Source organism: Cyprinus carpio, chromosome A24, assembly GCF_018340385.1.
Source record: "Cyprinus carpio isolate SPL01 chromosome A24, ASM1834038v1, whole genome shotgun sequence".
Taxonomy (NCBI): domain Eukaryota; kingdom Metazoa; phylum Chordata; class Actinopteri; order Cypriniformes; family Cyprinidae; genus Cyprinus; species Cyprinus carpio.
The window spans coordinates 17858191-17872598 of record NC_056595.1 but is presented as its reverse complement, the minus strand read 5'-3'; the positions used below and the strand labels follow the sequence as shown (position 1 = coordinate 17872598).

General features: G+C 34.2%; 1 protein-coding gene across 1 annotated transcript; it reads left to right on the top strand.

Annotated features, from left to right (window-relative positions):
- Window positions 1–6431: 6431 nt before the first annotated feature.
- LOC109066652 (probable cationic amino acid transporter) lies at window positions 6432–13401 on the top strand. The gene is made up of 7 exons (XM_042714494.1): window positions 6432–6946; window positions 8139–8375; window positions 8489–8706; window positions 8819–8965; window positions 9844–10052; window positions 10953–11803; window positions 12605–13401. The coding sequence occupies exons 1-7, from the start codon at window positions 6649–6651 to the stop codon at window positions 12919–12921; spliced, it is 2277 nt and encodes a 758-aa protein (XP_042570428.1). The 5' UTR covers window positions 6432–6648; the 3' UTR covers window positions 12922–13401.
- Window positions 13402–14408: the final 1007 nt, after the last annotated feature.

Here is a 14408-nt window from a genome sequence, read left to right as displayed (position 1 = left end):
GAAATTATAAGTGTCATGTTTTCAGTGGTAGTAAATGCTTTGTAATGAGGTTGATTTATAATCAAGATGGAACAAGGGTAAGAGAGTGAAATCAGATTCATTAAACTTGTTGCCAGTGGTGTCTAAGAGATTAGATTGCAGGGATAAAACTACCTGTTAGTCATTACAGTAGTAACAATAAATGCAACTGTGTATTTGCAATATTAAATGAGGTAGTTGCTTTCTCAGTTAAGAAAATTAACATGGGTATATTTTAGTTTTTTTTTTACAAATGGTAATGGTACCTTATATTTTTAATGTGAATGATGAATTTTTTTTAGAAGTGTAAATTATCAAACTGCATTTAATAATTCCTGAAGACACTATTTAAAGTTAAAGAATAGAGAGCTCATTTGTTTCTTTGTTTTTTAAATGGCGTCTGGAAATATATAAATAAACAACTAGTTTAATTTTTTAGAATAGGATTATAGAGGCTTTTATTTTATTATATTGCTTTCAAATGTAATTGATTTGAGCTTTCAGTTGAAAAATATAAAACAAAGACAACAGGCTGTTTTAAAAACAAAAAAAGTTTTATATGCCCATTAAGCCCATTATATGTTACATATGTAACACTTAAAAAAATCAGTGTTGTTTTTGATGTGTATGTATATGTACATATATATATATATACACACATATACATACACACAGTGGTTAAAGTTAAATCAATCTTGTTTTTGATATATATGTGTGTGTGTGTATATGTATGTATGTATATATGTATGTATATATATATATATATATATAGATAGATAGATAGATAGATAGATAGATAGATAGATGCATACATACATACAGTGGTTATAAAAAATAATCACCCGAGCCAAGCTTATCCCTCAAACTGGTCTTAATTGAATTGTTCAGTTATATAAATGTGCAGCGTTGCTTGTAGCGCATAAATGTTAATCAGCCAATGATGACGCTGATCGGAAACTATCGAGTCATGTGACCTGATCATGCTCAAGTCTTTAAGATTCGTTATGTTGTCGCGTTGCAAATCCACTCGTTCATAATTTTAGTAAACATATCCATTAATATCCACCAGATGTCAGCAGAGATCTATTTAGTTTTGTTTAAATTTCCATTTAAATGTACAGCTGTGCACATGTAAAAATGCTATTTTAAATGTTTTGTGATCCCTACTGTTTTGTTCATTCTTACTGCATTTCTAACAAGAACCCCAAACAGGCGTTTAAACCTTTTGTCTTCTTTTAAAGTCAAATAAACTTTGACAGCTTTAGTTATTTATGAAAAATATTGTTCCATTGCATGACCTAGCCTAGTTGGCCAAGATTCAGGTTTTCTCTAAAGCAATGCCAGGCAAGAGATATTTCTTCTGAACTTTGTCTAAAGGGGAAATAAATCTTTGTGATACGGCTGTTTTCACAGAAATTGTGGAATAACAGAAACTGCTGTGTGTCAACAAGTCAGTGCGCAGAAGCTGTGAAAATGTGTCTGACAAGGTTTGGATGTGGGAGTCAAGGCCATGTAAAGGAAATATTTGAAAGAAAATATTGCATAGCCAAAACCAATTTTGTCACATATTACAGAGCACAGTTTATTTTTATTTTGAGTATGATATATCTTAATGCCAAGATTCTGTATTGTGATAGATGTGTCTGACAGATAAGGGGGAAAGAAGGCCACCACACTGTTGTACATTTGACCGTGCCATACTTACATTTTATTCCCTCCATTCCAATGGGTCACCTTCTGTTTTTTTCTTTATCTCTAGCTTTCTTTTATTGTAATTTCGTACCAAAGCCACATTTGTTTTAACTTGAGAATGAAAATCAGAACATATATTCTTTCATTCTAATCAGGTGGAAAGGACTCTTTGACGTCCCATTAATATGGTGCCGCAATGGTGCATTTGTTATGCATTTTGGGGATGATGCAGTTGAGCTGTAACTATGAATATTCTTTGCACTTCTCAGTTTGCTCTTTAATGCAAGTTGCTACATTTGCAAATGAACAGTACGTGCGTAAGATCGCAGCTTTATGTAATATATAATACACAGAAAAAACGGTGTAGAAACAATTTTAAGTAATATATTGTTAATAAATTTAACAGTTAATTAAAAAGAAATGGCTAGTAACACACTGAATTAAACGTGAAACTTTGAAGACAGAAATGGGTTTTTTCCCCTAAAATGTAGCTTACTCCAGTTTTGTAGTCTTTGTTTAAATTACGTAAATCAAATTAATTTCTTGAGCAATAATGGTTGAATAATAAAAAATAAAAAACATTGAACTTAATCTAGAAAAAAAATGGCCTATATAATGATGTAACTTTATTGATTCATGTATAAATCATGTAAATCGACAAATTTTTCGTTAAACTCTAGGAATTATTAGGCTATATAGCAAATTCATTGAATTTCATTGCAGGTGTGACTAATGCTGGTGGCATTTTAAGCATTCTTATGCTTAGAAACAAAGATTGACATGATGCATGGAAAGATGTGAAAAGTGTTTGGTCTTGCAGTTGAAATGCAATTTACCTATATTGTTGTTGTAAAAAAAAAAAGAAAAAGTTGTTTTTGCAGAATAAGCGTGTTCACTGTTGCAGTGAGAGCTGTGACCGTTGCAAACACTTGCTACATCCACTTGAGTCTCAGCCACTGAAGTTGAGTGACAGGGTTATTAAAAATGAATGAAATGCCATAGACAAGAATTACTACAATAATAATGAAACTGATGGCTTTGTGTCTCTACAACACATGCTTTTTTGGGAGGCTATTCAGTCTGCTACCAGCTGAGTTTTTCATTGATCTTGTTTACTTCTCAGACTAAAAGAATGTGCTGCAAGTTTATTTGATTAACTGTATAGCATACAGGCTGTCTGTTTTCTGATTATGACAATCATTGACGTTGTGGGTCAGTATGGTATCCAGTAATGTTTCTAAGCCTCACATTAAAAAAGATCCCCTGCTTTACTTTGTTAATCATCTTGTGCATTTGAACACCATTATGGACCAACATTGGAATTTATCTTATATATTTGTCCTGGTGGATTATAGCTTTAATCCAAGCCTCATTTAATCCAATATCATCAGTCTCACCGGGGGAATGTAAAGAATGTAGCCTACATTGACCTTATACAGTATGACAATCTAAAACAGTCCAGGAAGCTCCATCCTAGGCAGCTGTTGAATGGTGGACACATCTTTTAATAATGAACTCTCCTCTGATCACGTGAAGAAAAGCCGAAATAATTCACAATGTCTCTGCATTATGTCCCCTGCTGTCTCTACAAGCTTTGCCTGGATTCCTTTGTACTGCTGGACATAATGGAGTATAAAGTGTAAAATCCTTTTCTGCCAAGGAATAATGTTTTTGATTTGAAACTGGACACTTCTATTTCTGTTTTGCAGAACTATTTGTTTTACCAGAGTAGATAGAGCGGTTGCGGGCTTTACTTTGGCTCAGGTTGGAGAAAATTGTACTTGCTATGTCTGTTTTAAAAGCAATTAATTCATGGCTCAGGTCAGTACTCCTTAGTTTGACTTTCAGCTCTCCCTTGACAAACCACAGAAGATCCTCATTAATATTATATATGGAAAGGTTACAAGTTGCACAATTTAAATGACTTATTGCATCCCTTTTTGATTTTACACATACTACAGATATTTGGATTAAATGCAGGAGACAAATGCAAAATCTGGAGATTTGTTTGGGAGGAAAATGCTAATGTTATTTCTAAACTTTCAGTACACTATCCCAGAGTTTAGTAAACTATTTAGGATAGTATAGGAATAGCCTTCTTTTTCATTTTAAGGAGCATTATTGCATGTTGTCACATTATCTGTATGACAATGGAACTGACCAAGGTCCTGAAAAAAATATGGTCAGGATAAACAAATTTTAACATTATTTAATAATCTAGCTGCTCATGGATATTTGCTCTATTAGTACTCATTTAAATTGCTTGTTTCTCAAAATCTGCAAATTTTACTACAAATTTTCACTTCTGAGTAACAGGCAGTACACAGCATTTTGCTGGAGCTCTGTGTAATTGTATTGATGTCTGGCTTCTCCCTTAATATATACATGCCATTCATCTCTCTTCCTTATAATCTGTTTCCCTTGCTCTGGAGTCTGACGACATCAGTTCTTTAGTCAGGAGCAATTGTAATGATTTTCAAGACTTTATGAATCATTTCTAAACACAGAAGATGAAAACTGAGTTTTATCTTATGTGTTTGTCTATAAAATATTAAGAATATTTAATGTGGACATATTGGGTATGTTTACCTTGTTAACATATGTGTCCCTGGACCACAAAACCAGTCTTAAGTTGCTGGGGTATATTTGTAGCAATAGCCAAAAATACATTGTATTCCATGAAAATATCTTAATTAAAAGGGTCACATATTGTAGCTTATTTGTGTTAGAAATTATAACACAAATACAGATAGGTCATATCAGTTTTTTGTGACTTGGCATGCTTGATTTTCTTTGCCGTTTTATATGGAAATATTTTTCCATTTCCAGTTATTCACTTAATTCCGGCAGGTGAAATGAGAAGCAGGAAAGTGAATAGGTTACTCAGACCACAATAAAATTATGATGTCTATATTACAGCACTATTATGGAGACACCTGAGAGGGTTTGGCATCTGGTTTCTCGCTCTCATTCTCTCCCTCTTTCAAACTCCATAGATAATGCAGATATGACTTCCCTCTGTATCTGACATCATCTGGTAAATCGCTGTCAGCCGTGCTTCAATTCACCCTGTTTTGATAACAGATGAGATATTGTCAGGTTGTATGAAACAGAGCCTGCAGGCACTGACAGAGCAGTGGGACTGGTAATTACCAACAGATCTTAGGTCTGTGACGGCAACTGCAGCTTGTCTCGGTGAATGCAGGCCTGCATTAGATTGACGGAAACAAGATAGCACTGTGTGGTGATGCTATCTGTGAAGGGAAAAACAAAAGAAGGCCGTGAGGTACATGGTGAATTGAAGCAGATGGAGACTGATATAGAAGATGACCGCTCATAAATGGGCCTCATGCAGATAGGCAGTAGAAAGTATAGTGAAATGATGACAGCAAATATAAAAAGTTGTGGATCAGGGTTTCCACAATTATGGAAAACCTGGAAATGTGACGAAAAACTGTAGTTTTGGAACTTATGGTAATGAATGGTCTTAAACAGTGTAAACAAAAAGTAAAACCATAAAAATACTTGAAATAAATTAAAGGTGAACTGAAATAAAATAAAATATAAAAAAACTGAAACTTATTTTATTCTAGCTAGTTTCCAAGGCAACATTTCTCATTTTATTTTAGATTAACTTAAAGTGCTACAATAACTAAAAATAAAACTGAAATAAAAATTCATAAAAACTATATTCCCATATTTTTAAAGAACAAAAACTAATAAAAATGACAAAACACAACAAAAAAAATTAACATGACGCAGGAAAATATAAAAATGACATTTGCAAAAACTATGAGTATCTAATTGATACTAAAATAAAGCTGGACTGAAAAAGCGTTCAAACATTGTCAATTCTGTAGTGAATATACATTTTATGCTAAAATAAGTTATTGGCATAAATGTTCAAAGCAGGAGAAGGTTTGAGCCTTTTTTCACATATATAATACATGCAATAACAATATTGTTTTGTTTCAGTAAGACTGTTGGCAATGTATTACATGTAATGAATGTTTAAAATATGCTACAGTATGTTATTGGCAGGAATTTTCAAAACAGGATGGTGTTTGAGGCTCATCTTAAATGTTATAATATTTAAACATACATAATATATAATAATACAATAATTATATAGTTTTGTTTTAGCAAGACTGTTGGGAATTTATTATATTAATTTATATCTATTTTTATCTATTAGTAATATGATACATATTCTGTTTCTTTAGTAAGACTATATACATACTGTATATACATTTTTATATATACTCGTCTGTTCCAGTAACAGTAAACTTTCAACGTTGTATCAACATTTTTATCATAAAGCACCAATTTTGTTCTGTTTACAGACCTCAGCACTGTTTCTCCAGACTGAAATATGACAGTCTATCCACATTGTTTTCTCTATTAGTATATCAGTGTCCACTGGACATATGCTAATCTGCAAGTTTAATGAGACACGCCACCATAGCAACATTTCACCTAAGTGAATGAAGGCACACTTTCTGTTGTTTGACTATTGTAACATGTTGCTCTGCAGTATTAAACCCAGCCTGATGTTGATTGTTTTCATTATCTGTGGCTGATGTGCAATATACATGCTTTTCTCTTTTTGTAGGACATCATTGCGGATTCAGTATAGAGCACGATGATGACTGATCAGCTCATGGATCCTCTCTGAGACAGTGCATGTGTGTGTGTGTGTGTGTGTGTGTGTGTGTGTGTGTGTGAGAGAGAGAGAGAGAGAGAGAGAGAGAGAGAGAGAGAGAGAGAGAGAGAGAGAGATCGAGAGGGAGAAAGAGAGAGAGGACAGAGCAAAGAATAAGGCTGGAGACACCCATACAAGACAAGTTTAGAGGAAACACCTGGAACGAAACACTGACACACACGTAAGAGAAAACAAACCTCACACTTTTTTTTATCCGAGTCTTCCTGTGCTGGAGGATGAGCGCTGTCTTTGCTAAACTGGACCCCAGGAGAATTGAGTGGGAGTCGTCCTGGTATGGACTCCACTCTCGAATCCTGCGCACTAAACCTGTGGACTCCATGCAGGAGGCCTCAGATGACTTGCATGGCACCAGACTCGCCCGTGTGCTCACTACGGTGGATCTGGTGTCACTTGGGGTGGGCAGCTGCGTGGGCACTGGCATGTATGTGGTCGCCGGGCTTGTTGCTAAGGAAATGGCAGGACCTGGTGTGATCTTGTCCTTCATCATTGCAGCTGTGGCATCCATTCTGTCAGGTGAGACTTTATGCCTTTTATAGTTTATGAACAGTTTGCAATTATGTTTACATAGTGTCAGAAATCACTGCTGGTGCTCTGGTATAAATAGACATCTCATCTGTCCAGTCAACTTCACAATTGCATGTTTTATATTTTGTCATGTGATCTTGAGGCTGTGAGATGACCACCTCTCTGTAATCATGACCAGCTGTGCTGAGGTTTCCTTTGCTTTATTTAGATCTAATTCTTCAAACTTAAGTCTAAAGTTCACAAAACCACGGCAATAATCTATGCCTTATGGGGTCTCTTAGCTCACTCAACCAGACCAAGACTTGACCCACCAAGACCCATTTCTAGACCAAGAACCACAAGACGGAGACCTGTCAGTGCAAGAACCAGACTTTTCATCTGAATGAATTGAAACAGAGTAATAAAATCAAATAATAATAATAATACAAAAATAAATAAATAAATAAAATGCTGAATTTATTACTGAATTCTAAACACCCAACAATCAAGTTTTCACCTTGTTTCCAATACATAAAAAATAAATTTTAATATATAAAAAACTATATTATAATAATATATGTTGACCACATTTTTATTTTAATTGAATTTAGAAAATTATAAAAAAATATATAAAAAAAAATATTTTTGTTGTTAATAATAATAATAATAATAATAATACATTTCTACATAAATTACATATATAAATAAGTTTACATTGACAATACAATTTTAATATCAATTCCTTTTTCCTAATGAACAGAAAATGAAAACATAAGACTATATAAATTTAAAAAACAATAAGCATATTAACAACAACAATAATAGTTTCTACATCAATTATGAATATAAATAATTTTACATTGCCAATAAAACTTTAAAAATGGTAAGCTTTAACTATCATTTACATTTTCCTAATAAAGAGAAAAAGAACATAAGACTATATATAAAAATGAAATTAGTACATTTATTGTTATTCTTATATTATTAACATTATTAATAATTAAAATTTCTACATTAAATTATAATTGTAAATAATTTTACATTGCCATTAATTGCTTTTTCCTAATAATCAGAAAATGAAAATGCATAGAGACGATAAGCTGAGACCCAAATCCAGACAAAGGCCATGACCAAATGAAATTCCAGATATTGACTTTAAGTGTGTTTCTGCATTATGAACTTGTCAAACTGCTAATCACAGGCGTCTGCTATGCTGAGTTTGGAGTGAGAGTGCCTAAGACAACAGGCTCCGCCTACACATACAGTTATGTCACAGTGGGAGAATTTGTGGCCTTTTTTATTGGCTGGAATCTCATTTTGGAGTATTTGATTGGCACAGCAGCGGGGGCCAGTGCACTGAGCAGCATGTTCGACTCTTTAGCCAATCACACCATCAGCCACTACATGATCAACCATCTTGGAACATTAAATGGCCTGGGTGTGTGTCTTTCCTAATAATACAAAATACTAAATAAATTGCTTGTGTGCTTGATGTGGTCTTTATCCATCCTTCATGTTCCTCACACAGTTCATTTGTTTGTCTCTTTTCAGGTAAGGGAGAGGAATCTTATCCAGACCTACTGGCTCTGCTGATCACTATGGTGGTGACGGTGATTGTGAGTTTAGGGGTGAAAAACTCTGTGAGCTTCAATAATGCACTGAATGTTGTTAACTTGGTTGTGTGGGTCTTTATGGTGTTTGCCGGACTGTTTTTCCTTTCTGGAGAAAACTGGGAGAATGGAAGGTTTCTACCCTATGGCTGGTCAGGGGTAAGAATGTTAACTGTATGGGAATGTAAATGCATTACTCTATTGAATGTGATGTTTAGCAAAATGAGCATTCCACTATAACAGAGATCAATAATTATTATGTGCTCTGTAGGTCATGCAAGGAGCTGCAACCTGTTTCTATGCTTTCATTGGCTTTGATATTATCGCCACCACAGGAGAAGAGGCCAAGAGCCCCGACACTTCCATTCCATATGCCATAACAGCGTCTCTCATCACCTGTCTCACGGCGTATGTCTCTGTGAGTACAGTAACTCCTCTCATGTCCAAACACTGAACACTGTCAAACACTGTCAAGGTCCAGAAATGTATGAAAGACATCGTCAGAATAGTCCATCTGGCATCAGTGGTTCAACCATAACGTTATGAAGCGATGAGAATGCCTTCTGTATCAGCCAAATCAGCCTGTATCAAAGCTAAATACATATAGAAACAGTGTATCCTTGTGGCGCGGATGATACAGAAGAGCATGCGCAGCATACGGTGATATGGAGAGACACAGAGGAGACTGTTGACAAAGGAATTGTTGAATAAAGTCGTTATTTTTGTTTTCCTCACAAAAAAAACTCCCTCCCCTCAACTTTACACTTTAACCACTAACCACAGATGGAATATTTACAATTTTAACAGTGTTTTTCATACCTTTTCTGGACATTGACAGTGTATTTTACTTGGCAGTCTATGGGACAGTCACAAGCCTCCCGGTTTTCATCCAAAATATCTTAAATTGTGTTCCGAAGACAAACGAAGCTTTTCAAGGGTTTGGAACCACATTATTCACTTATTATAAGTGAATAATGACAAAATTTTCATTTTGGGGTGGAGTATCCTTTTAACCCCCATGCTGATCCCTAGAGCTGAAGACCTCTGCTCATTCTTTTTCAAATATTAATCTGAAAGCGATTTGCTTTGACTCTTCTGAGACAGAATAAATGCATCATGAGTTTCCTTATTGTGAAATGGAATTGGATGAATCATCCTACAGCATCCATCCACAGTCACACCTAGAATGAGATCAGGAATGAGATTGTGTCACATTCTCATTCAATCTGCCATATATTTAATATTGTTGTGGCAAACTGCTACATAATAAGCATTTTACCTGTTTATATGTCTTAGGTGAGTGTGATTTTGACATTGTTGGTGCCATTTAACCTGATTGATGGCGATGCCCCGCTTATGGAGATGTTTGCTGTTCATGGCTTCCTGGCAGGGAAGTATATTGTAGCCATAGGTGCTATTGCAGGACTCACTGTCAGCCTGCTGGGATCTCTGTTCCCTATGCCCAGAGTCATCTATGCCATGGAGGGAGATGGTCTGCTTTTCGGGTACATGTGTATACTGTACATCCTTTTCTTTTCTTTATGCTATGCATGTTTTTACAAGCATTTCATTCCATGTTTTTGCAGTGTTATTTTAGTGAAATACTATTACAGTTTTTGGTACTATTTTGAATAAGATGTTATTTTACTAGATTTTATTTAGTTTTCACTTTTATTTTAGTTAAAGTTTGGTTTAGTTTTAATAATTTTGTCGTATGTTTTTGTAATTTTTATTAGCTGTTGTTGTGTTTTTTCTTTCTTATTTATTCTTTTTTTTTTAAATATGTCTTAATCACAAAAACAAAACAAAAAATGCTTTAATCACAAATGTTCTGCCAAATTGTGCAGCCCTACAAAGAAGCACAGCAAACCTAGAATTTAAATTGTAAATAAATTGTAAAAGCATTTCCCCCCCCCCCAAATAAATAATTTGTTTTCATATTTTAGTAAATATTTAGTTATTTTCTTTTTTTTGTAGTTTTTCAAATTTTTCCCCCTTGAATTTTTTGTAATCTTGTATTGTTTTTATCAGTTTTTTTTTTAATTTATGTATATAGTTTTTAATCACAAATTAGTTACAATTTTAGTAATTTTGTTGTTTATTTTTGTAAAAAAAAAAGTTTTGTTTTTTATATGTCTCCATAGTTTTTTTTTTTTTTTTTTTTTTAAATTAATTACTATAAATTAGTTTTTGTTTATTTATTATTAGTACTTAAAGTTAAATGAAACTGAAGACAAGAAATGTTGTCTTGGCAACTAGCTAAAATAAAATGTTTAATATTTTTTAAATATTTTATTTCATTTAATGATTATTTTATTTCAAGTAACAATAATGTTTTTTTTATGGTTTTATGGTTTTAGTTTTAGTTACCTAAAATAACTCTGGTTTGTTTGTGTGTGCACCAGGTTCCTGTCCTTTGTGAGTCCGCACACAGAGACCCCTGTGGTGGCCTGTGCTGTATCAGGCTCTCTGGCTGCTCTGTTGGCTCTCCTGGTGAGTCTGAGGGACCTGATCGAGATGATGTCCATCGGCACGCTGCTGGCCTACACACTGGTGTCGGTGTGTGTGCTGCTTCTGCGATATCAGCCAGATAGAGACGGCTTCACCAGTTTCCTCACCAAGGAGGAAGAGGAGGAGCGAAAGAGGAAGGAGGAAATGATGGCAGCTAGCGAGAAGGACATGAACTCAGCTGGTGGAGAAGAGTATGCCGACAACCCCTGTGGAGCCAAGAACCTCCCCTCCAAAGGAGACGACGAATCGCTGATTGAAAAGTCAGATTCTGGGGGCTACCAGTCTGTTAGTTCCGGCTATAGTATTGGAGAGAATGGCATTGAGGTGGATGACTCTGATAGTTTCTTGAAACGCATATTAGGGTCCCATTATTACACTATACGGATGCGTTTGGGCCTGCCGAACTTGGGCGATAGGCCCACTCCTGCCACAGGACGCACTGTTACTTCCTGTGTACTCCTTTTCTTCATCTTGACCTTCTTTCTCTGGACCCTTGTCATCTATGGCTTCGACCGGGTCTCAGGAGGAGCTCACTGGGGAATGTTACCTTTTATAATGACTGTAATTGTCCTCATGGTTACTTTGGTTATTATTATTATCCGGCAGCCTGAGAACCCTAAAAAGCTGCCTTACATGGCGCCCTGTGTGCCCTTTGTGCCCACCGCTGCCATGCTGGTGAACATTTACCTCATGCTCAAACTATCCAGCATCACCTGGGTGCGCTTTGTGGTGTGGTGCTCACTAGGTAGGCCAGATCTTCTCCTACATGCGCTCCATTTTGGGGTTGTGCGATTAATGAAATTATAAAATTGCAAAGGCTGCAAGAAAGTGTCACTTTGGTTCTATGATTTCACATTTGAATAAGAAGAAATTAAATCACAGTGGGTTTACAATTTTATCGTTGTAATGTGAAATTAAATATTTTTTTTCTTAAATAATCTATTTTAGATTTCTTTTTTATTATAAATATATTATTTATATAAAATATTTAATAATATTAAATATTTGGGCATTTAGTAATAATAATAATAATTATAAATTGAAATATCACTATTTTTATTATTAACATAAACAAAAAAATATATTAATTAACTGAATAAAACAAAATTTTACAGTGAAATATTCCTTTTTTTATTATTTACATATATTATTTAATATGTTAATTATCTGAATAAAACAAAATAAGAAAGTTTATTATTGTAATATTTCACTGTAAAATAAAATAGAGTATTATTATTATTTTTAGTCATATTGATATATAACAAAATCCCATTTACACCAAGAATGATAACTATATTAGTGTTATATTAGTTTTGTCATCTGCTGCATTAAATGCTCAAGCTCTTTCTGATTTGCTATCAGTATTTTTTGCTGTTCATCAGTTGGAAAAAATTGTTCAGAAAGTGATTCCAATGATATCTTTCATCGTTATTGTTATAGTTGTGGTGTGGACTTCCATATTCTCATGTTTAAATAGAATGATTATAAAACTTCATCGTTTATGGTGTGAACAGGCATTAACTGACCCCACCTCTTCGTCCTACAGGTGTGCTCATCTATTTTAGTTATGGGATGTGGAACAGCTCGCTGGAACTCAGCCCTAGAGAGGAAGCGGCTCACGCCAGCTGCTACCAGAGGTATGACACAGAGGTGGAAGACAGCTTCAATATCGATGAAGACCTCCCTCCTCAGGAGGACGAACAAGAGGGACAGTACCAGAGCTGGGCGGCTGAGGAGCACAGTTTTCAGTACCAGAAACACTATGATGAACAGAGACCGTCCAACAGTCACAATTACAGTAGCAAAGGCAGGACCAATAAAGGCTTTGAGGAGCCGGACAATGAAGAGTATTCACCTGAGTGAGCAATATACACTAAACTACTGTCGCAGTAGAGGTTGGATTTGGGTGACCTTGATTCTGGCAAACAGAATATGTTCCTAGATCAGTGCCGCAATGACCTAATAAGTGATGAAGACAAAAGGAAAATGTGTATCATGACAATAATTTAGACAATTTAAATTAAAACATACTGTTGGTAATATATAGTTAAAAAAAACAAAAAAAAAACACTGCAAGGATTTATAGACACATTTATAGTAGTAAGGATCTATATAATTAATGTATATATAAAAAAAACTTTGTTAGGAGGTTAATTAACTTACCAACACATCCTATACATATGAGGTAAGTATAAATAAAATAAAGACTTAATAAAAATAAAAAGTCTATATATAAATAAAACATACATTTTTCTCATAAACTGAAATGTTATTTTCTTTTACTAAAATTAGTAGCCATTTTAAAGTAGGGCTATTATTAAAGTCACAATGATATGGAAGCAACATATCTTTTCTTCCATATTAAAATTATTTATTTTTAATTTATATTATATATACAGTATATATATATATATAATTTAATATATTTAATTTGTATAAATTAAATATATATGATTTAATTTATATACTAAATTAGTGTGACATGACAAAATGAAATGAAACAATATTTTTGTCAAAAGACAAATACTATGACTAAACAAAATTCATTATTAAAATGAACACTTTTATTATAAATAAGACCTTGTGGGTAGTTAACGGTTAAGGTTAGTACTCTTTTGACAGGAGCAAACATTAATCCAGGAACACATTCTACCTGACAAAATCAGTCACTGATGGATTTTCTAGGATTGAAGGTGTTGTTAATCATGTCTCACTAGTTATTAAAATATTTTTGAGTGTATAGTGAACTTAAAAATATTTGTTCTTGAACAGGTGCTTGTTAAATGCATTTGCACCTTGTGATAGATAAGTGACTTATCTACAGGGATGTTTACCCCAGTTTTTTATCAAGGCTTCAAAAATGCCTTTAAATAAACCCTCCTTAATATTATTCTATCCTATTATTCTAATATATGCTTAGATTTTGAACAGAATTAGTATTTCTTTCTACAGTGAGCTGCTGTTTCAGTGTTGGTTTTAATTCAAACAGCACTCAATGCTCTTCTCCATATACAAACTCAGGATGCCTGTTTAAAGCAAAAACCAGTGCAAGTAATCACTACATGAGCAGAAACCCTCCGAAGATGCATTGAGTGGACTTTTCACCTTATTTCATCTCCACAGCTGTGTTTGATCTAAAGTCTCAAGCTCTCCCTTGAATTTCAAGGGAGGAAATATTATGATTGGCTCCCTGTGAAAGCTCAATAGTTCTCAAAATATTTTGCGACATTGATATCAAATTCTTTCTCTGTTGGTTTGTAGAAATGTCTTGTGGTTTCACCCTTGTTTAGGTCTGCACGAGGATATTTACATTTCTTCCTTACAGCTATGCACAAAAAATCATTCAGATT

Coding starts and splice junctions, on each gene's coding strand:
- LOC109066652 (XM_042714494.1), top strand. CDS start 6,649: ATGAGCGCTGTCTTTGCTAAACTGGACCCCAGGAGAATTGAGTGGGAG. Junction 8,376..8,488: donor TGGAACATTAAATGGCCTGG/GTGTGTGTCTTT, acceptor GTCTCTTTTCAG/GTAAGGGAGAGGAATCTTAT. Junction 10,053..10,952: donor GGAGATGGTCTGCTTTTCGG/GTACATGTGTAT, acceptor TGTGTGCACCAG/GTTCCTGTCCTTTGTGAGTC.